This window comes from Solanum dulcamara, chromosome 9, assembly GCF_947179165.1.
Source record: "Solanum dulcamara chromosome 9, daSolDulc1.2, whole genome shotgun sequence".
In the NCBI taxonomy this organism is placed as follows: Eukaryota; Viridiplantae; Streptophyta; class Magnoliopsida; order Solanales; family Solanaceae; genus Solanum; species Solanum dulcamara.
This window is the reverse complement of record NC_077245.1, coordinates 55398732-55423508: the sequence shown is the minus strand read 5'-3', so window position 1 is coordinate 55423508 and position 24777 is coordinate 55398732. Positions and strand designations below refer to the sequence as shown.

Sequence of the window (24777 nt, the reverse complement as noted above, 5' to 3'; positions counted from 1 at the left end):
TTTTTTTAGCAAAAATCATAACGACGAGAACATTTTTGATCAAAAAACATAACAGAGGATAAAACTATCCAATTTTTAATAGTTCATGAAAATATTTGACATTTTTCCTTATTATATAAAAAGATAAATGGGGTAAAAGATACTCCTATATGATTCATACGTAAAAGAAATTATCGGTTGTTAATTACGTTTTGTCACACACTTGTTTGGATACTATCCACTTTCTATTTATATTCATTTCCACAAATTTTCGTTTCTTCAATTCTTTCTTCCTATCCTCCTCTGAAAATCTTTGGTTTCTTTCTCTCTCCAATGCCCCTTATGTTCTAATGTTCTCTATCTGATATCCTTCTCCTACAACTTTAAGCTTCTAACAAAAACACATAGAAAATAATCATCTCACATGGGAGAATCTACAAAGTCGCCGATGTCGGCCTCAAAATATTATAGAATTCTAGAAATCTCAAAATCGGCATCTCTCACAGACATTTGCAAAGCTTATAAACATCTTGTTAAGAAATGGCATCCTGATAGAAATAAATCCAATCAAGCTGAAGCAGTAGAAAAGTTTCGATCTATTAATGAAGCCTATAGGGTATGCATGTGTGTAGCTTATCATGTATTATTTATCAATTCATGTAGAAAACTTGACATATCCTGCATTATTCATGTGAGCAAAATATTTAGATAAATTTTTGAACTAAAACATAAAAAATGACAACATGTTGAAGTTAATGATAGAGTTGAAAAAATTGAATTTAGTTATAATGATACCTTTGTTGAAAGTTATAAATGAACGATTTTTGAATATACTTCTTTACGAATGTGATTTCAGGTTCTCAGCAAGAAAAAAAGAGAGGAAGCAGACTTATTTAAAAATGATGCAACAAAAACACCCAGAAAAAATTCGAAGGTGCAAGAAAAAGGTGAGGAGGAGGATGAGTTACAAATTTCAAGCCCCACACTCCTTTCAAGAACAACGAGTCGAATCAGCCCAACGGTAGATTTTTACACGTCTATGCCATCATATTTTTCGATGAGTGGAACCAATACTCCCACAACCCCAGGCACTCCAGTATCAGATCAACCTCCTAATTACCTTTCCAAAATTGCTAGCAAGCCTATCATTTTTTCTCAGTCTATTTCCAGGAGAAAGCTTCAACCAATTAAGAAAAAGTTGGATTGTACCCTTGAGGAATTGTGCAACGGATGCATCAAGAAGGTCATAATAACAAGAGATGTCGTTGCAACAACAGGGTATATATTATATTCTATTTTTTTCCTTTGAAATGAAATTAAAATTTCAATTTTGTTCCTTTGGTGTTTCTTGAGGATCTATAGGAATTAGGGACTATAAGCTTGAGAATCTTTCTTAACATTTACTAGAAATATGATGACAATGGTATTTTGTGACATGTAGGCTAATTGTTAAAGAAGAAGAAGTTGTAACAATAATGGTGAAGCCAGGATGGAAGAGAGGAACAAAAATTACATTTGAAGGTAAGGGGGATGAGAGAACAGGATCTCTTGGAGCAGATATAATATTCTCAATTGATGAGAAAACGCATCCACTTTTCAAAAGAGAAGGAGATGACTTAGTTCTTGGAGTTGAAATCCCTCTAGTACAGGCTCTCACAGGATGTACAATCACTGTACCACTTCTGGGTGTAGACGAAGTTAGGACTATGTCATTTGATGATGAAATCATTCATCCAGGATATGAGAAAGTTATACCCGGCCAAGGCATGCCTAGACCTAAACAGGAAAGTAGAAGTAGAGGAGATCTTGTGCTTCAGTTTCTAATCGAATTTCCTTTAGATTTAAGTGAGGAACAGAAGTCTGAGGTTGTTAGTATACTTGAGAATCATTGATCATTTTTGGGTTGTTCTTATGGCCTCCATAATCATCTTCTCTATAACGAATAATATTGGATTAGATTCTCGTCAAATTACTATGTGTGTTACACTGTAATTACTACATTAATTTTTGAAAAATTTCATAGCTCATTTCCTTTGGTAATACTTGCATCTCACTATATTATGATTACTTTTCTAATTTTGATTTTCTCATTATAATGTTTTAATCCTCTTTATTATTAATGTAGAAGTATATAATTTGACCAATTCACCCCTTTTTAAATATATTAACTCTTCTAATTAGTTTTGATCTATCAAAATATTTTATATAATGATTTGCTCAAGAATTCAATATGTTTTAGATAAACGATTTCCCAAGAATACATTATGTGCCACAATATTTGTTCATCAAAAAAATTATTTTTTTACAATAATAGTTAAATTTGTAAAAATAGAGTTAAAAAAGTGAATTATGACCAATTAAATTAATTTTATTTTACCTAAATTATTTGTGATATAATGAACACTAAAAGGTAAATCATTCTAAGAACAAGAATTAAAAAAATACATGTAATAAATAAGAAGGTAGTAAATTTCTTATATTCGTAGAGTTTTATAATGGAGTTTACCTGTGTTACAAGTGAAAATGAGATGCCTTGTTTACGCTTACAAAAATTAACTTAAAAGGAGAAAAATCTAGTGATGTTAGAACAAAAAGGGCTATTCTTCCATCTGAAAAAGTCTACTCTTAACAATACTTAAGTAGTGTCACGTCTTTGAAGTCCAGCATTGAGCTCGAGGATGATTGGTGTCAAGTAAAAAATAATTGCTAATATACACGGCTAGGAAAAGGTATTGGACCAAGAAAAAAGGTCCTCTAAAGTTGTATGGACCTTGCATTATTGAAATGCTAGTGGTGTAGGATACACCAAGGGCGCAAGTTGCAAATTTGAACATAATAATAGGTATTATTCTAGCATCCATATGACACCATTTGGATATCAATATAGACAATATTGTAGGTATATTATCGGCTGGTTTGAAGTGGTAAAGCAGAAGTGCCTATTACATATTTGGTCCACTAGGCAATTGAGAATGTTTTATTGATTTAGGAGTGATTAAATTCTGCCCAGAGCCACAAAAAATCTTATTCACATGTGAGGGGTTGAGTCCTATAATTTTATATCGATGACTAGGTATTATTCAAGGTATAGCCTATGAAGAGAGTTACTACATTTGATAAGAAAAGTAAGCTAAGTCCTAAATATATTTGGTCATACAAAATAATACGAATAGCAGGCCAGGTGGCCTATGAGGTGGAACTACTTTTAGAGTTAGTTGTTGTACATCTAGTATGCCATGTGACTATGCTACGTAAGTGTATAGGGGACCATCATTTGTTATCCCAACAATAGATGTAGAGATCACATAAAAATTGACATATTAAGAGGTTCAATGTCTACTCTTAATACATAGATTTGAAAGTTGACAACAAAAGTCTTAGCCATCTTTAAAGTATTATGGAGGAATGAAAATATTGAAGAAAATTCACTTGGGAATCTGATAAATGGGTATTTTTACCAACTTATCTTATCTTTAACCTTATATTTTTGCCTTGTTTATTCGAGAATAGGTCCGTTTATTGTGGTTCTCTTCTTATACTGCATGATAATGAGACATAGAGGTGTTTGGAGAGATAAACAAGAAGAAATAAAGTGAAATCAAGGCAAAATGGGGACTAAAACAGGAAGTTAGAACTAACAGTGTAATTGGTCATTGCAAACACGTGGTCAACATGTCGCGATCGTGGTCAACATGTCGCGATCGCGGTCAACAACAAAAAAATTAATCATAGTAACGTGGTCAATGGTCGCATCAACGGAGGTCCAATCAAATCTTACCTAGTAAATACGGTCAAGTCTCAACGAATGCAGAGAAGAATGTTATCAGGCGTCGAGGACAAACGCAAAATGCATATTTTGACCCCAAATCATGTAATACACTCATTCTCAGCTATTTTACCTCTTCCTGTAGCTCTTATACAATACCTTTGATTTATCAAAATGGGTAGCACGCTTCTCAAGGTGGTCGGGAGAGTTTTTTAGGTGAGTTTTCTTCATTTTGGAGCTTTAAAGTTGAAAGGGTTGATTTTAGCCAACATTCTTGATAAACGAGCTTTGATTATATTTCTGATAGCACAGTTAGCTTCAAAATGCTAAGTTTGATCTAGTAAGACCTTTGGTTCATATCCTGTAGTGGTCGAGTTGAGTGTGGATTGGTTGGTTGACTTTTGGGTTTTTTTTTTGGTAGTAGTGTTGACTTCAGTCAACATTTCAATGAGATGATCTCTGTTGATCGATTCATTAATTTTGTTGAGTCTAAAATGTCATTTCTAGTTGAGTAGCATATTTGGTTTGCGTTCGATTCCCATCGATTAAATCCTAAGGGTCTATTCAGAACTTATGATTTTTATCCCAAGTTGAAGATACAGTAGTTGTTGATGTAGCCGCTCCTGAGGAGCTAGGCTATCTTTACCGGAGCCGCTCTTAAGGAGAAGCAGGATCACTAGCCAGAGTTGGTGACATCAACATAGTTGCTCATACAGAGCCCTGTCATTCCAAAGACCTCACTCTAGTGAGCTTTTGCCCGCTCTGGTTGAGCTGGAGGTTTTCATTGACCTTCGCTCCTGCGACCATCTACCACTCGGTGATATCGTGCCTGCAACCAGGGGTCCATATGGACGATGATCGCTGGCACTTTTAAGTGTCTTCCCCCTTTATTTCTCCAAATCAATGATCGATGAAACCCATAGTTGGAGAGCTTGGTCTAAGGTGTTTGAGCTCATTTATTGACCATTTTCATTGATTCAAAGGTAATTTATAACACCTTAGAATTGTAAAACAGTTGAAGTTGGAAAAGTACAAAAAAATTAGTGTAGTGGTCCACGAGGCCCATTTATAGGTCACAATATGATCTACGATGCGTGGATGAAAGTCATGGATGAGACTTGGGATTTCAAGTTATTGGTTCAGTAATTATGAGTTGGGTTGACAGTTCATGGTTAGGAGTACGGGTCATTGATAGGCTCGTGGTTAAGAGTCCTGAAAGTTGGAAAATGAGAACTCTCTTACCTCAATACACGAGCCAAGAGGAAAAATTATGATCAGGAACACGATCCATAATTGAGCTCGTAGTTGTGATCTTCAGAAGTTGGGAATTCTAGTACTTTGATTCTACGGATGGTTCGTACGGATCGTACAATGAAATACAACCTGTGGTTGATTGGTTGTAGTTATTCATCAAAGGCCCTTTAGACTTAGTGTACGAGAGGTTTCTACGGTTTATCAAATGGACTACGGTCCGTAGATGGTGGACTTTGGTTTCTTATTAGATACTTGAATTTCATTACATAGAATCCATGAACAAACAGTACGATTCGTAGATGGATGTACGGACCGTAGAGTACAATCATAGAAATTGTTCGACAGTTTTAAGTCAGGGGTAGTTGTGTATTTTCCTACTCTTTAAAATCGTATACTATGTCGTTTTAAGCCTATTTTGGAGACTATAACTGTTTTTCAAAGACCCTAACCTCCCTATTCACTCTCATTCTCTCAAAACTCTCTAGTCTTCTTCCCCAAGTTTCCCTCAAGATGATTCGAGAATTCCTCAAAGCTTCAAGTCTCCTCAAAGTTTCTCTCAATGTGAGTTCTCGCTGTTGACGTGTGCCTCGCGCGGAGAAGCTTTTGGGATTGAGAGATTGGTTGAGCTTCTGGCATTCATAGTAGTCATTCTCCCTCTATTTAGATAGGACTAGTCTTCATTTTGAATTCAAAGACAGACATGTATAAATTGTATTTGTAATGCCTTGTATCTCTTATTTTGAATTAGCAGATCGAGTACAGGCTGATATCATATCTTGGGGGATGTTGTTTTGTATATTTGACTCTATCTCTTTCTTCTATTTTGTTATCTTGTCCTTTGGCTTTCCATATATTTCACTTCCGCGTGATAGCTCGTTGCTTCTGGCTCCGGGCTATGGGATAGACTTACCTACTGGTGAATTTTTGTAGGTACCATTATGACATGATATTTCAGGACTTATACTAGGGACTTAATTAAAATATATAATTTATAAAATGTTAAAGTAAACGTTTGTATAATGAAAATAGTATTAAAATATTGAAAAAATGAATTAGTGTGGATGAATATGTCATACCAAATTTGGTGTGACATTATTCACATACTAAAAGGGTGTTGCGTTGGAGCCCCAAAACACTAAATTTTACACAAAATAGGAAATATTGTGAAATTTGAAATTGGGCTGGAGATGATATTATGACAAACAAACATGTCATTATAATTATTATAATGTATAAACTTTACCTTTTTAAATTTTTTTTTACTATATTATATAATTACTCGATTGTGTAATTATTGACCTAATAATTAGATCAATTCTAATTACAGTGACTTTCCAAACAGACACTAAGGAATTTCTAAAAGGGCGTGTTTAAGATTTTTTACTACATCGAAAAATGCAAGAAACTTTGAATTGGACGTAGATAGCCTTTTCCATGAGTTGAAGGCGTAGGCATTATTGAGAGAGACGAGGCATTAAATTGGGGTTTATCGGGACTTCAATCCAATGAATGTAACAATAGAAAATAGCAAATTAGTTGGATAATGATTTTTTTTTATAAGGAAATTAGAATTATTGTTAGAAATAGGGCTGTACAGGGCAAATCGATAAACCGCACCAAACCGACAAACTGAACCAAATTGGAAAAAAACTCGACTAGTGGTTTCGTTTGACTTGGTTTGGTGTTTGGAAAAAAACCCGACCATTATAGGGTTGGTTTGGTTTTAACTAAAAAAAATCAAACCGAACCCAAACCGACCTGATTATAGATATACTACTTTTAAATTATGTTATACATAAAAATATTTATTAAAATATAATTTATAAATATTTTTTTAAAATTTTTCATAATTTTTGTTTTCTTTCTTATATTTAGATTTGGACTTGAGAAGCTCATCTAAATAATATACAAAAAAAGTCCATCTTATAAAGTTATATTATAAAGTTAAAACTTCAAACAGTGTTCTGCCTTTATCTTATATGTTGATATTTTGTACTAGAACTCTTTTTAAGAAGCACTGCTCTGTGCTTTTTATTAGATACTATGAAAAATCCGAAAAACCCGAAAACAACTGAAAAACCCAAGAAAAATTGATATCGAACCCGACTTTTATTGGTTTGGTTTGGTTTATTTATTTAATAACCCGACACAAATAATTTGGTTTGGTTTGTAAAAAATCCGAACCAACCCGGTCCATGTACACCCCTAGTTAGAAAGAAATTAAAGTGGATGAAAAAATGTGCAGCGAAAATAAATAGATTTTTTTGTGTATTCATTTAGAAGGACAAAGTTAGATCTCATAATAGCAAATTTTAGACCTTCCACAAATCATAAGGGCAAATTGGACATCTTTCTAGTATAATATTGGAAATATTAGTGACAAAAGGGAATTTCGAGCCAAAAGTTGAACATTTTGTAAAATACAAGGACAAATCCAAACATTCATTCTAGTACTCATGATTTTAAGACAATCTGCACCGAATTCAGAAAACAATGACTGGTTAATATATTGTGTGAAAGAAAGGGATGCCACAGGTGGAAAAGAGTGACATATGTTGGGCCTTGAAAAGGAATTACAAAATAAAATAACAAAAGCTAAAGATGAATTATTCTAATCATCATTTTTTATTGGCCAATAGAAGTTTCTAATGATATTGCGGCCTCTGATTAGCGAATTGATTTAGAAGTTAAACATATATTCCATACAAAAGTAGTAATCCTATTATTGTTAACTAAATAAAGTGATTAATTTGTTCCCTCATTTTAGGAGGAATATGAGGACACAAAGACGACTCTTTGTTTACTAGTAAAAACTATTATCATGCGGCAATTTTTCTCTTTGCTTTGAGAATCCTCTCCCTGCCATTCTCCTAAAGGTGTTATCTTCTTTCTTTCTCCTTTCTCTCTAATTTCTTCCTCTTTCTCTGTCTTCTGTCTTTACAAGAAATTATCATATTCCATACCCTTTACAATAATAACATCTTTTCATACATTTCATATTCATTAATATTAATGAACAATTTTTATTTTTTTTGACATTTCATGATTCACATGTTTATATAGAGAACAAAGTGTTGTTCTTAAATGATAAATGAACTTGTGTTCTCTAATTTTTTATTCTTTTATTGTATAAGTTGCTTATTTTGATCAATCTTTAATGAACAGGGTTCATTGTTTTGGGAGAACGGTGGGGTTTAAACAACGTCTTTTGATATAAAGTGTGATCAAGACTTTGTAAAAATGTCTTCATCATCTAAGGATGATCAATCATCCAATTCACCATCTTCAGATTCTTCATCAAAGTCACCACCATCATCCTCACCCTCTTCGAGTTCTCCACCATCTGGCTCATCGTCAAATTCTTCCCCATCCCAAGACAACTCATTTTCATCGGATGATTCAAAATCTCAATCTCCTCAAAATTCATCACCTTCACCGCCATCAGGGGATAATAATAACTCATCTCCTTCCGGTGGTAACAACAACAATAATGACAACGACAACAACAATGACAACAATAATAATGATAACAATAACAACAATAATAATAATGGTGACAACAACAACAATGGTAACAATAATAACGACAACAATAGCAACAATGGTAACAATAAGAATGACAACAACAACAATAATGGTGGTAACAACAACAACAATAATGGAGGTAACAGCATAAACAACAATAATGGAGGTAATGACAACAACAACAATAATAGTGGTAACAACAACAACAACAACAATGGTAACAAATCTTCACCACCAGGAAAATCCTCAAATTCAAATGGAGCTTCGTCACCTCCTCCACCCCCACCACCACCTCCTCCTCCACCACCTCCTCCTTCTCCTTTTTCTCCCAATTCCGGGTTTCTCTCTCCTCCGAAGCATAAGCCACCACCAAGCAAGTCATTAGATAATAATAACAAGCCTAATGATAACGGGACAGCCATTATTGTAGGAGTTGCTGTTGCAGGAGGTCTATTACTTCTTGTCATGTTAGTTTTCCTCATATCTTGCTGTAAACGCAAAAGGAGAAGGCCACTTGACCAAATGGGCTACTACAGGGACAATTCTCATGGAGGCAAGAGTATGTGAATTGCCTTTTCTTTCTTCTCTTAACTTCTACTCTATATTTTATGTTGAGCATACTGTTTTCGTATTTAGCATCATTCAAATATAATTAGTTTTAAATGCAGTAGCTATGATGAGAACCGGTAATTGTGCACTTATTGAAAACTTATCCGGTTCTCAATTTTTTATTTGGTTCTCAATCTACATAAACCAAAAAAAAAAAAAACTACTATGAATTCAAGGGCCTCTCAATACTTTTGGTCGCCTAAAGCCTAATTATAATAAGAGACCTTTCCGATATATTTTTTTGAAAAAAAATATTCTAACATATACGTTATTTATAATTTATTTTTCTAACTTTTTGAGATGTAGAGTTATGAATAATCATCTTTCAATCGAATTTTCCTTTAACTTTTTTTTTTCAATTGGTACTATACCTAATCCACTTATTTCTTTCTTGATACATTGTTGATTAAAGTAAAATTTTCTAGTTGACATAACCGGATCTATATTTTTCTAGTTGACATATTTAAATTTGAGTAAATAATAATCAATATTTTTTACTATATAAAAATATCATTAAAACTTATCTTTAGAAGAAAAAATAATACTAAAGAATTGGAATAATATATCCTGATTCAATAACTTGATCAGAAAAAAAAATTGTTGCTTCATATACACTTCCGCAAATCTTGATATTCCAAAAAAAAATAATTAGATCAATAACTTTTCTTCAACACACTTTTACTCTTGTTTGTTTCAGAAAAATATTTGCAAGAAGAAAATAAGTTTAAGGAACAAATAATGAATCTAAAAAATATTATGAATAAATAATAAAATTTTGATCAAACAAAAAGTGTTTATTAGCTGAAAAGTTACTCCATCCGTTTTTACTTACTTGTCAAATATTTTCTAATTTGATTTTCCTTTTTAGTTGTTGTTTTTGACAAATCAAGGAAGGACAATTTTTTTTCTTTCTTATTATACCCTCAATTTATAAACATAGAGTTAATGTCTTTACAAAATATAATGAGTAAATATGTGTAAGACTATCAATTAAAAGATGTAAAATGGTAAACTTACATATCAATTATTGTCTTCTTAATAAATGTTTCAAATCAAAATTTGACAAATAAAAAATAAAATAAGTTAGGAGTAATATACTTGAAACTTTTGACCAATTTTAGCTTATCAAATATAAGACAAAAAGTATTTATACTCTGATTTGACAAACTTATAAACTAAACCAAACACCCCATGATATTTGAGCTCATTAACTTTGTTTTCTACCAAATATGTTATAATAGTAACTGGCTGTAATTCCTAACAATGAAAAGAAAACAGTCTCTTATTTCATTGTGCGTGTTTTTCTCTAAATCTGCAGAATCTGTCTAGAGTAAAAAATGTGTTAGTATCTGACAATGTATGGTGCAGGTACTGACTACTATCACAGTGGACAATATGGGAATTGGCACAACAACAACATTCAATCAACTGAACATATGGTGAAGATGCCTACTCCACAACCAGCAAGTACTAACGTAAGTTCAGAACTGAGTTGGCCAATAGCACCTCCACCACCACCACCAATGATGAGTAGCAGTGAATTGAGCTCTGCTGCTTTCTCTGGTCCACATCAACCTCCGTTGCCACCCCCACACCCATCAATGGCTCTTGGTTTTAACCAAAGCAGTTTCACGTACGATGACTTATCTACTGCAACTGGAGGATTTGCTAAGTCTAATCTGTTGGGACAAGGTGGTTTTGGCTTTGTACATAAAGGGGTCTTGCCTAATGGTAAGGATATAGCAGTGAAAAGTCTTAAAGCTAATAGTGGACAAGGTGAACGAGAATTTCAAGCTGAAGTTGAAATCATTAGTCGTGTTCATCATCGCCATCTTGTCTCTTTAGTTGGTTATTGCATTGCTGGATCTCAAAGGTTGTTGGTATATGAGTTTGTTCCTAATGGCACTCTTGAGTATCACCTTCATGGTATTAATTATGCTTTCATTTTTAACTAAAAATAACATATACTCATTGCACATAACTACTTAATTATTTTCTTTCCTCATCTCTTTGCATCCTTATTTAGGACCTGGTCGCCCAGTTATGGACTTCCCTACGAGGCTTAAAATTGCATTAGGATCTGCCAAAGGCTTTGCATACCTTCATGAAGATTGTAAGTTCATTTATTCATTCTATTCTGATTTAATAAATCAGGTATTTACTTTCTCACAAACTGCTCTTTCCTTACATAAATTACAGGTCAACCTCGCATTATTCACAGAGACATTAAAGCTGCAAATATTTTACTGGACCACAACTGTGAAGCTAAGGTATTTTGGAAAATAATTGACCGTCTTTAGGGAAGCCGACAGTACGCAAATTGCTCATTCAGTTTCCTAACAAAGTTTATTATTACTCCCTTTGTCCCGATGATGCTTTCAGGTAGCTGATTTTGGATTAGCTAAACTTTCCTCAGACACTAATACACATGTTTCTACGCGTATCATGGGCACTTTTGGGTGAGTAATCCAATTTTTTAGTTTCATTATTAATGTGAGAATTTTCTACTCCATAATTCTTCAAATATTTGCAAAAATCAAAAGAAAAACTTAAGTATATTTATTTATGTCAAAAATAGGTACTTAGCACCAGAATACGCTTCAAGTGGCAAGCTAACTGAAAAGTCTGACGTCTATTCTTATGGTGTTATGCTGTTGGAACTTATAACTGGTCGTCGTCCTATAGACATCACCAGTGATGATGATACTTTAGTGGAATGGGTATGCCATGGTGACTAAGTTTAATTGTTCGCTTACATACTTAAGATTAGAAAACTCCATATTTGATTGATAAATTAAGCACAACATCAAATTATTCAAATCTGTTTTATATCCAGGCTAGGCCAATTCTCATTCGTGCAACAGAGGGTGGAAACTATGATGAATTAATAGATCCACGTTTGCAAGGAGATTTTGATGCCCAAGAGATGCTATGTATGGTAGCCTGTGCTGCTGCATCCATCAGACATTCAGCAAGACGACGTCCCAAAATGAGTCAGGTTAATTTCTTCTTAATATTAAGTTCAAAGATGTTTATAATCTTTATAGCCGAAAGCCTTTCCTAATTCACAATTCATAGCCATATATTCACTTAAAAAGGATACTCGTCCAGCTTCTTCTATATATGATGAAACAGCTTGGCTGATAATTACTTGTATTTACATTTATTGTTGTAGATCGTACGTGCTTTAGAAGGTGATGTGTCTCTGGATGATTTGAATGAGGGAATGAAGAAGTCCCATAGTGCAATGTTTGGTTCTGGTGAAAGTTCCGAATACGATGGAGGTTCATATGACCTTAAGAAGTTCAAGAAATCTGAAATGTCGAGTCAAGAATTCACAAGCAGTGAACATGGTACCGGTGAATTTGTTCATTCCGGTGGTGAATCTCAAGAACATGTGCAGAAAAAGCGTAGCCCTTGAGGAAAATGAATGATACCTTCAACTTCTGATGAATCTATAAGTAATAATTACATTATAGACACAACAAACATTAGTTGGGCTTCCAAGGATGCTTTAGGAATTGAAAACTGGCTTTCTGAGGGAATAATTATGTATTTAAACAACAACTGTGAGGCTTTATTAGAGATTTGGCTGGGGGTTGTAAAGAGTATAACATCCTTCCAACCATTTTGTAGTTGGGTTTATCAGTTGAATCATTTAGTTTTGTTCTACTTTGGGAGTTGGGATACTAATTGCGAATTGTTTTCAATATATTTCGTCGATGTATGTGCTAATTACTTATTTATTAATCTTTTGTTTATTTGTGTGTCATTAATTATATGTAGGTTTCTACAATAATCTATTTTGATATTTCTTTTATTTCACATTTGATTATATAGCTAAGACCATTTCCTTTCTATAGCTTTGATCTCACCCAATTATGTGTCTAAACAGAGAACTATGTGGTGTTGTAAATATGAACTGAATACAAGTGTCACAGCCCAAAATTCGGACTACCCGTGATAGCAACTGCTCTCCACTCCATTGTCAAACCACAACCCAATTTCAAAGAGACCATCCATCGATCTAGTGAGCCTGGTATAGTTTCTTTCCTGAAAAACGTTTTTCAATCTCTATAGCCAAAAAAGGCTATCTACCCCCATTCTATCGGTAGATCCTTTTTTTTAGTCGGGCAAGGACTCTAGGTTAGCATTTTTTATTTTATTTTATCATTCGATAACCTAGTAGATTCACTAAAGTTTTTCCAGAAGAAAGTTTCAAAGGGGGACAAAGTTGATAACCCTAGCCCAAAACTCGATCTACAGCCCCCGCAAGGTAGGGGTGATCAAAAGGATCTTTGGTGCCTCCAAGGCATTCAGCCAATACCCTTTCAAGTGATAAAAAAGTTCACCACATTTTTTGATCAACTTTGCTCATCAATTCACATTCGACAAATCCTATATTTATTGAGGAAACTTTTAATTTTTTGCTCAACTTGGATCTCGATTGAAAACTCTCCGAAAAGGGGAAGTCACAAATGAATCCTATAACGACTGATGAAGAGTTTTTTTAGCCGAGATCACATCCTTTGAGGATTAAAATTGAATTACAGGGTTTACTTCGATGAAGTGTTCCCTAGCTGAAGGGTCTAACTTTTTTATTTATCTGAACTATTATAAAGAACCCCATGTATATATTGGCCTTAACCCAACTGATACAATTGCTTATCATTCCTTACTATTCCTAATTCTTATCAAGTGTTGTCTTATTTTCCAAGCCACCGATCAATCCTCCTTTTCTGAGTTCTCATAGATATCCCTATTATCAAAAAACCAACAAAAGTAAGAAAGGAAAGAAGAAAATAAAATTCTACGGATTGGATTGCTTGTGTGTCGAGAAAAAAATCCTATTTGAAATGGATGGTATGAGTTTTTCAAATGCTCAAAAAGCCGCTACATTAGCGATGCATATAACCAAGTATGTGTTAAAATAAATAAAGAAATATATTTAAAAAATCTTGTATTTTTGAATGAATCAACTATACAATATATCCCTATTTATAATATTCAATAGATAAACCAAAAGCTTATTTACATAATAAAATAAAGAGAGAAAAATATTACATACACCTAAAAAAGGAAACTGAATCTCTAATATACTAGGAAAAAATATTGTGTAATCATTGAGATTTTGTATAATAAAAATGAAATCCCAACACCACCCTCAAGTTGGAGGTGTGGAAGAAACACCCATCTTGCCCAGAAGTTGATGATGGACATGTCCTGTCAAAGATTTGGTAAAGATATCGGCGAGCTGGAAAGATGATTTTACATATGATAAAGAAATTCAGCCATGAGGTATTATTATTGACAGACCAAATGACAATAAATTTCGATATTCTTCGTTCGTTGATGAAAGACTTAATTTTTGGCTATATGAATGGAGGCAATATTATCAGAGTAAAGAGGTACTGACAAAAGGATTGATATCCTGAGATCCTCGAAAAGTCGAATGAGCCAGGTAAGCTCAACTACTATTCTCCTCATAAATGAATAATTAGCTTCAGAAAAACTAAGAGAGATTGATGTTTATTTTATTAAATTTCCATTAAATAGTAGAGGAACAGAGAGAAAAGTAAAATTCACTTATTAATTTATGTGAATCTAGATAGGTACCCCAATCAAAGTCACAAAATTTCATTAATTTAAAAAAAGCGGAAGCAGACATGAACAAACTAAGACCCGGATCAGTGAGAAAATAACAAAGCACCCGCAATGCAACTTTAAGATGAGGTTCTCAGGGATCCTGTAGAAATTGATTCAAGCATTGCATTGTGAATAAGAAATTAGGCTTCGTACATATGAGGTAATCGATTTTATCTAATAAATATCGATATAAAGTAGGATATTGAATAGAAACTCTTTGATTAGCTTATAATTTGACAGTAGGACCCAAAGGTGAATCAACGGGAGATAAGTGTAGAGAATCAAACTCCTCAATAAGTCTAGTGTGAATTTCCTTTGATAAATGATCAATCCTATTGCGTCTCTTCAAATTTCCATGCCAAGGAAGAAATTTAATTAACCAAGATCCTTGATCTTGGACTCCTTGTCTAAAAAAAACTTCAAAGCTTGTAATTCACCTTCATTATTCCTTGTCAATAATATGTCATCTACATATACTTTTACAATAGAAATAGAATCTCTAAACTGCTTTAAAAAAAGAGAATAATCATTTAGGGAATGATGGAAACCTTTAAAATTGAGTGTTGAAGTAAGCTTAGCATACCATTATCTAGACGATTGTTAAAGATCATAAATAGATTTCTTTTGCAAACACACAAATGCAGGTGGTGTATGTAATATTCTGAGTATGAGAAATATAGAGTATGATATAATAGGGTGAATAATTAGCCTTGGTGAATTCGTTGATGGGTTAAGAGAGATTTTCATTAAGGACATAATAGAATTTTCCCTACTTTTAAGGAGGGGGGGGGGATGAATCCAGACAATTTTGGGGCTAGGTTCCAAATCTATTTAATCTCCAATGCTCTTAATTCTCCTCATTCATTCACTATCACCCATCCTAAAAATCCTCTCTCTATAAAAGGCTCTTTAGACCTCCATTGAAGACCTAGCAAGGATTCTCCCAATTTCTTCATTGATCTTCAAGTTTTTCTTCAAGTTTATACATAATTCGTATTCAAGGTATATGGGCTTCATCCATGGGTACCTTTCACCCATGGAGTTCAAAGAATTTCTTAAATCTTCCATGAATTTCAATTACATCATTGAATCTTCCCAATTTTAATTTCAATTGCGTGAACTATGATATATCTTGTTAATTCAAATATAATTTTTATATAAATTGATAAATAATTGCTTGAGATTGGTAAATTCTTCATATATATGTATGTATGTATGTATTGATTATATTGCGAATTAGAGCTTAGGATCTCATTGTAGGGGATAAAAACTCATGAAAAATGATAAAAAATCTAAAAAGGTTTTGGGGAAAGGGTGGGGTGGAGCCCCACCATAGCGCCAAGAAGAAGCCTCTAAAGTTCAAAGGCCAGGGCAGCGCGCCAGCAGTGCACCATGCCCTGGTCTTTGAAGTTCTAGTGCGCCATCGCCCTTATTCTTCCCTATGTTATCCCTCTTACGTATTTGAGTCCTACCCCTCATCAACTACTTGAAAATTCAACTACTCTTTCAAGTGAATGAATTACTTTTTATTTATGATTTAATCTCTCATCTAATTATGAATTACTACTAGATTGCATGATGTTAACTTTCTTCACAAGATTCCAGTATAACGATTTCATTCATGTATGACTATTCAAGTATATTTTTCAAGTATGTTCTAAACATGAGTTACATGCAAGTTTATGGAAGAGAGTGACTTAGGATCCTTAATAAGAAACGTGACCTAAGGATCTAATGATGTTATATGAATAGAATGTTTAATGATGTTTTAAGCATGTTTAATGAAAGAGTGACTTGAGATCCTAGAAGGTGAATCAAGACTCTAATGTAAAATGTGACTCAAGATCCTTCATGGGTGTCTTGAGATCTTCAATGAGCTATTCCTATGAACTTGTTATGAAGTACGATTATGAAAGACTATGATTTTATGAAAGTATTATCTATTACTATGATTATGATATGTATTTCTTGGGTTGATATACTTAGCACTGAGAGGACTTTGAAGTGGGGGCTCGACCTAAACCTCAGTAGCAACTTCTAGTCCCTTAAACTACATTGTCACTGTAGGTTGCCTTTATATCCTAGTTAGTGGATCCACATATAGCTCTTAATGATACGAATGACTAGACGAAGCCTACCTTGGCAAGTAGCCTCTCCTCTCTCAATGTGGGGATCATCAGATTTTATGTTATAGCTCGCATGGTCTTAATGTCGGTTATGGTTATCTCTCTCATGTGTATTCTCTTTTATGATCTCAATTATGTCTCTTAATGATTTGATCATTACAGTTTCTCTCATGACATTGCTTATCCTCTTCTATATCATGTTTTATTATTTTGATCATTGCATCTTATGCTTTATGTTTCATGACATGCCCACATACTTAGTATATTTAAATGTACTAATGCATATTTACCTACATCGTATCACAAAATAGGGGTTGACGATCACATACATCCTCCACGTGGTTAGAAGTTGAGTATCTATATTCCACTCTTGGTGATTCCTTATTTATCGAGGGCAAGATTATGAGTTTCTTTCATATCAAAGACTATTTTCTTTCATTGAGGGTGAGCTAAGGACTTGTCTTATTCCCCCGCCATATTATATATGTAGAGGCTTGTTGTACATCTTATGTATTGGTCTATGTTGTCTTTTAACTTTTCTATGATACTTTCACAAATTTCTTCTAGTCTATTGAGTTGATGCTTATTATGCCTTGTATTTGTTCATGTATGATATGTCAAGAGGCTTGGTTGGAACCCTTCGAGGTTTCGATCGCTATGTCATGGCTTGACCCTAGTATGGGTCATGAAAAATTTAATATCAGAGCAAAAGGTTTAAGAGTGTCCTAGGGAGTCCAACATGTTGTATCAAGTAGAGTCTTATTCATGGGTGTGAAGAACACCACATCTATTAATAGGAGTCTATAAGGCATTTTTAAGAAATCCTCACTTCTTTCATGATCTATGTCATGCGATAGAGTGTACTATAAAACCTCATCTCCTTCACGATTGTTCTTTGTGATTTTCAGAAAATGCCTCCAAGAAGAGCACCTTTGCCAAGAGGGGTCAATGCTAATAGAGACCAAGCTCCTTAGGTTCCTCAAGAAAAGGGTCCTTTGCCCGACCAAGTGACTAATGCGGAGTTCTGGACTGCTATCACTATGCTAGCTCATGTTATGGCCAACCAAGAAGGTATTTCTCCTCCTAATGCTCCTAGCCCAGCATCTAGAGTGAGGGACTTTGCAAGGATGAACCCTCCTGAGTTCCATGGTTCAAAGGTAGATGAAGATCCTCAAGAGTTCATTGATGAGGTTTATAAGGTGTTGGACATTATGGGGATGACTTTAGAAGAGAAAGTGGAGTTGGTGGCCTACCAACTCAAGGGTATTTCCCAAGTTTGGTATACTCAATGGAAGTCCAAGAGAATTGATTAAGGTTCTATTGGTTGGGAAGTCTTAAAGCTCGCTTTTCTTGATAGTTTCTTCCCACTTTAGCTAAGGAAAGCAAAAGTATTTAAGTTCATTAATCTCAAGCAAGGCTACATGAGTGTGAGGGAGTATGTCCTTAAATTCACCAAGCTATCTAAGAGTGATACGTGTCCAACCCTTATTGGTCCACCATAACTATGCAACCACTTAGGGGATGCCATGTGGCAGTAGGGTCCACCCCCACCCCCAAGCAGGCAGGTAGGTCACCTCCTTGCTTGAGGTGCTACCACATGTCACTCTCTTATTGGCTGCCTTGTGTCACCTTGTTCCCTTCCCCGTGGGTTCGTAATCTCGTCCTATTTTAGGAGCGTATGTAATCCGTGCTACGTAAGCTTGCTACGTCCTCAAGTAGCTCAAGTATGTAGGACTTCTAAGTTAGTAGCTTACGTAGGTAAGTCGAGTCCTACGACTCATCACTTGGTCTCCAATTCCTTACAGATTCTTATGACTCTATTTCCAACCTTCTCTACTATGGGGTATCACATTCTCCCTTCCTTAGAGTCGTTTGATAGTGTCGTAGCATATCCCCCTCACATGATAATGTCTAAGGAACTTATAAGACATTCCGAGTTTAAAAGTGTGGGGTGTAACACTCCCCTTGGGAACATTTGTCCTCGAATAAGAATAATTAGCATAGAAAAGGACATGGCACGAGGACTAGCAACCTAACATGAATACAGTGACACTTGAAATGCATAAAGCATAATAACAACAACAACAATAATAACAACCCAGTGAAATCCCATAATGTGGGGTCTAGGGAGGGTAGAGTGTACGCAGACCTTACTCCTACCAAGGTAGGACGGTTGTTTCTTGGAGACCCTCGGCTCAATAAAAGTATAAAAAGATGTCAAATAAGGCTAAGAAATTAAAAGCGATATGGGAAAAACAAATAACGAAAGCGTCACAGATAAAGTAGAGTAATCAAACTATAGAAAGTAATAAATAATAACAAAAATAACAGAAATGCTTAAAGCATGAGATCTTTAAACTTGGCATAAAATATGACTTTAAAACTCACTACATGAACATGCATGCATATGAAGACTTAGGAAAATTTGAAACATATGAGTCTTAAACAATTCATGAATAGCTTAGTACCATATGTTTGAGTAGAGTGAAATAGATGAGGGTAACATTTCATCATATTTGTTTCCGCTTCCCATATAGTGATTTCAACTTATTGATTTCTCCAAAGGACTTTGATGGATGCTACTTTCTTGTTCCTCAATGTCTTGACTTACCGGTCCAAAATTTTAACTAGAATTTCTTCATAGGTCAAGTTTTCTTCAACATTCACCACTTCCAATAAGACAATGGAACTAGGATCACCCACACATTTCCTCAACATACATACATGGAAAACCGATGAACCGTGGTCATTTCCGAAGGCAACTCCAAATCTTAAGTAACCTTACCAACATGTCTCAAAATTTTAAATGGCCTACATACCTAGGGCTAAATTTCCCCCTCTTACCAAATTAAAGTACACCCTTCGTGGGTGAAACCTTTAAATAAACTGAATCATCCACATTGAACTCAAGGTCTCTTCTCCTAATATAGGAATATGAATTTTGGCCACTTTGAGACATATTCAACCTTTCCCTAATGACTCTCACCTTTTCCAAACCATCAAGCACCAAATTGTGACCCAACAAGGTCATCTAACCTACCTCGAACCAACCAACTAGAGATCTTTTTCGTCTCCTATACAATGCCTCAAAGGGCGCCATCTCAATACTTGAGTGGTAGATATTGTTGTAGGCGAACTCAATAAGCGGTAGATAATCATCTCAGCTACCTTTGAACTCTAAAAAACAAGCCCTTAACATATCCTCTTGTGTTTGAATTATCCGTTCTTCTTGCCCATCGGTTTGAGGATGGAATGTGGTATTTAGGTTCAAATTGGTACCAAGACCCCTTCGAAATGATTTCCAAAAGTTAGAAGTGAATTGGGTACCATGATCTAAACTAACTGACAAAGGCACACCATGCAACCTTACCAACTCCCTAATATATAACTTAGCATAATCCTCAGCACTATAGGAAGTATTGACCAATGGAAAGTGAGCTGACTTATTCATTCTATAGATAATTACCCAAATCGAATCATGATGTTTATGAGTATGAGGAAAACCCACTACAAAGTCCATATTCACTTCTTCCCACTTTTAAGTGGGAATTACATTGTCTTGGGATAGGCCACCCAACATTTGGCTATTAACCTGTTGGCTATTTAGGAATTCGGCAACGAACCTTGCTATATCTTATTTCATGCCACCCCACTAATAAAGCTCCTTAAATCTTGCTAAGTTTTAGTTGAACTAGGATGAATAGAGTATGAAGAATTATGAGCCTCCTTCAAGATCAATCTTCTTAGGCCAGCCACATTCAGAACACGCAACCGACCTTGGTAGTGAAGTACCCCATCTCCCCCTTGTGAAAAGACCTCTACCTTATTTTGTTTTACTAACTTCTTAAACTCTACCAAAGTAGGGTAAAGGTCTTGTTTTTACTTAACATCTACCATCAAAGATAATTCAGAACTATTGTGAACAAACATTATCAGAACCACTCAACTTCACCACTAATCTAGACAATTGATGAACATCCTTCAACATGAGCCACACTCTCCATAAACACCATACTGAGTGCATCGACAACCATATTGGGTTTACCCAGATGATAATGCACACTTATGTCATAGTCTTTGAGGAGTTCTAGCCACTTTCTTTTCCTTAGATTGAGGTCTTTTTGAGTAAACACATATTGAAGACTTTTGTGGTTGGTAAACACATCTACATATACCTTATAGAGGTAGTGTCGCCAAATCTTTAAGGCAAATACAACAACTGCTAACTCAAGATCATAAGTAGGGTAGTTACACTCATGCACCTTCAATTGCCTAAAAACACATTCTATAACCTTACTACTTTGCATTAAGACACAACTCAAACCAATCTTTGAATCATCACAATAAACTACAAACCCTTCTAATCCTTCTGGCAGAGTCAAAATATGAGTAGAGGTAAGATGATCCTTCAAGGTTTGGAAACTCTTGTCACACTCATCCATCCCTAGAAACTTTCACTTCTTTTGAGTCAACTTCATCATGAGAGATAAGATAGAAGAGAGCCCTTCAATTAACCTTTTTTAATTTTTGGCTAGCCCCATAAAGCTTCTTATGTCTAAAGGAGATAATGGTCTAGGCCAATTTCTCACCGCTTCTACTTTCTTAGGGTCAACCTTAATTCCCTCACTGTACACTATTTGACCATGGAAATCCACCTCCTTCAACCATAATTCACACTTGCTAAACTTTGCAAACAGTTTTCTATCCCTCAAGGTTTGAAGCACAACTCCCAAATAATTCTTATGTTCTTCCTCACCCCAAGAGTAATTCAAGATATCATCACTGAAGACAACTATAAAGTATCGAGGTAGGGCTTGAACACCCAATTTATTAGGTCCATAAATATTGTCGATGCATTTTTCAACCTGAATGACATTACTATGAACTCAAAGTGACCATACCTCATCCGAAAAGCCGTCTTAGGAATGTCACACTCCCTCACCCTTAATTGATGATAGCTAAATAGAAGAGCGATCTTAGAGAAATGGCTTTCCCCTTGCAATTGATCAAACAAATCTACTTTATGGATTACATACTTATTCTTAATGGTCACCTTTTTCAATTGACAATAGTCTATGCACATCCAAAGCGACCCATATTTCTTTCTTACAAATAATACGAGAGCACCCCATGGTGAAATACTTGGCCTTATGAACCCTTTCTCCAATAATTCCTTTTACTCCTTCAATTCTACCAATGCCATTGGGTATGGAGGAATGTAAATAAGTTGGGTATCAAGGAGTAGATCGGTACCAAAATCAATTTCCCTTGCAGGAGGGACACCAAAAAGGTCATCAGGAAAGACATTTGGAAATTCATTGACTATGGGGACTAACTTAATGGAAAGACTTTTGTAGTCGACATCCCTAATCCTTTAAATGTGATATACGCAACCCTTAGATATCAACTCTTGGGCCTTTAGACAAGAGATAAACCAACCCTTTGCCACCGAATCATGAACCTTCCATTCTAGAATTGACTTATTTGGGAATTGAAACTTGACTCGATAAATCCTAGAATCTATAAAGGTATAAGATGCATGCAACCAATCCATCCCAAGGATAACATCAAAATCTACTATGTCAAGCTTAGTGAGATCACAAGAATCAATTTTATGTAAGATAGACATAGGACAACCCTTATAGACCTTTCTAGCAACAACTGACTCACCAATGGGGGTAGTCACCAAATAAGGTTCTACTAATATTTTGGGCAACACATCAAACCTATTTAATAGAAATTAAGTAACGAATGAAAAAATGTCACCCAAATCTAATAATGTATACACATCAAAGGTAAAGACCTTTAACATACCAATAATAACATTAGGTGCCTCCTCAACCTCTTGCCTCCCATGCAAAGCATAAAAGCGGTTGGTGCATTGTCTACCTCCTTGAGCTTGTTGACATTGAGCAATTTGGCCTTGAGGACTAACACCACCACCTCTATATTCTCTTGCATGGTGGCCCAGCTTGCCATATTTAAAGCATGAATTGGAGTCGATTAAGCATTCTCCTTTGTAAGTCCTTCCACACTTCTTAAAAGTAGGGAGAACTTAAGAACCAACATTTTCGCTTGGGACATTGGGTTTGCACCCTTATCCTTATTAAGCTTTGGAGGAGGAGTATTAGTGGAACCTTGCCTCATGAGTCATTGCTCTCCTTGGCCCTTTCCACTTCTACTATAATCGGACCTTTAAGGATTGAACCCTCCACTATCAACTCTACATTTCTTGAACCCTCTTGACTTCTCTCTCAACTTTTCTTCATTAATTTGTTCCGCATATGTCATGAGTTGGGAAATATCCATCTCTTTGACCTACATAGCCATCTTGCACTGCTTGGATACCAAACTAGAAACTCCAGTGATAAACTTGCTTATGCTTGCCCTTGGGTCGGAGACCATGAAAGGTACATACTTATATTATTTAGTGAACTTGAGGTCATATTCCCTCACACTGATGCCCCCTTGGCGAATATTGATGAACTCTTGGATCTTTACCTTCTTTATCTTCAAGTGAAATAAGCGATCTAAAAAGGTACCCTTAAACTCTTTCCATTTTATTGGTCCTGTATTCACCTCTGTCAATAACCTATTGCTCATAACAAACCCTTGCTTACCCCTTAAGTTGATAGGATACTAGCTTGGCCTTCTTATTTGGAGGCATACTCATAATAGCCACAATTTGGTAAACCTCATCGATGAACTCCATAGGGTCTTGATCTACTTTAGAGAAATAAAACTCGGGCAGATTCATTCTCTTAAAGTCCCAAATTCTCAAAGACAGATTAAAAACTTGAGATGGTGGAACAATGCCTTGGTTAGTGTGGTTGGCTACGGATTGATCCAACAATGTGATGATATTCTGGAATTCCATATGGGTGACTCCCTCCTCATGGTGTGGATCTTCGAGAACCAGAGGAGCTTGGTCCTCATCATCAACCCTTGATCTAGGTGGAGACACTCTTCTTGGAGGCATGATCTATAGGACATAAAATGATGCGTTAGTTAGAGGAAGTATTTGGAAACTCTAGGGCATGACATGAACTTAAAAGAAATGAAAAATTTTCTAAACATCTCACAGTCTCCTATTCATAGTTGTGGCGCACTTCAACATCATGAATAAGACCCTATTTGATACAGTATATTAGACTTTGAGGACCATTCAAAACCTAAAGCTCTAATACCAACTTTGTGATGATCCAAGCCTAGGTCCAAGACATGACACGATGAATAAGACATCTATAGGTACTTCACCCAAGACTCTTAGCATTCATTTAGCTTTTCATAGATAATGACATTGAATAACAAGTGGAAATAAATGGGATAATAAGACTAAGGGAAATAATATAGAATAGGTGTAATTATCAACATCAAACATCATTTGTAAGTCTAATAATACCTCTATATCTTTAGACTTGGCGGAGCTAAGACATGTCCTTAGCTCACCCTCAAATGTAGTTCAGAAGAATCAAGAGATAACCAAAGTCCTATACATGTCATAAGATAGAAAAAGAAATGGGATGTTGTTCCCGAAACATGGGAACTCACAAACTATGTGGCCTTGAATGAATCAACTAGCCATGTAGAGATGAATCTGGAGAAACACCGATCCCTACATGGTGATATCATGTAGGCAATATAGTATGCGTTAGTACTTTGAATGTACTAAGTATGTAGGCATGCATGAACATTAAGGAAATATTAGAATATTTATATAATATGAATCATATTTCAATTCATGCATAATCAATCATATAGATAACCTTCATAACATTCATTTTGGGGGAAAGTGACCATAACCGACATTTCAGACCATGCGATCTATTATATCGAAACTAACATAACCCCTACATTGGCACAGGGAGTCTA

General features: G+C 35.1%; 2 protein-coding genes across 2 annotated transcripts; both read left to right on the top strand.

Moving 5' to 3' along the window:
- The first annotated feature begins 403 nt into the window (after window positions 1–403).
- On the top strand, window positions 404–1871 carry LOC129902046 (uncharacterized). Its single transcript, XM_055977062.1, has 3 exons — window positions 404–595; window positions 836–1257; window positions 1421–1871. The coding sequence occupies exons 1-3, from the start codon at window positions 404–406 to the stop codon at window positions 1869–1871; spliced, it is 1065 nt and encodes a 354-aa protein (XP_055833037.1).
- A 6368-nt stretch (window positions 1872–8239) lies between these two features.
- LOC129904008 (putative proline-rich receptor-like protein kinase PERK6) lies at window positions 8240–12554 on the top strand. Its single transcript, XM_055979540.1, has 8 exons — window positions 8240–9083; window positions 10502–11059; window positions 11160–11246; window positions 11333–11403; window positions 11516–11592; window positions 11712–11853; window positions 11970–12131; window positions 12309–12554. Exons 1-8 carry the CDS (start codon window positions 8240–8242, stop codon window positions 12552–12554), a joined length of 2187 nt encoding a protein of 728 aa, XP_055835515.1.
- Window positions 12555–24777: the final 12223 nt, after the last annotated feature.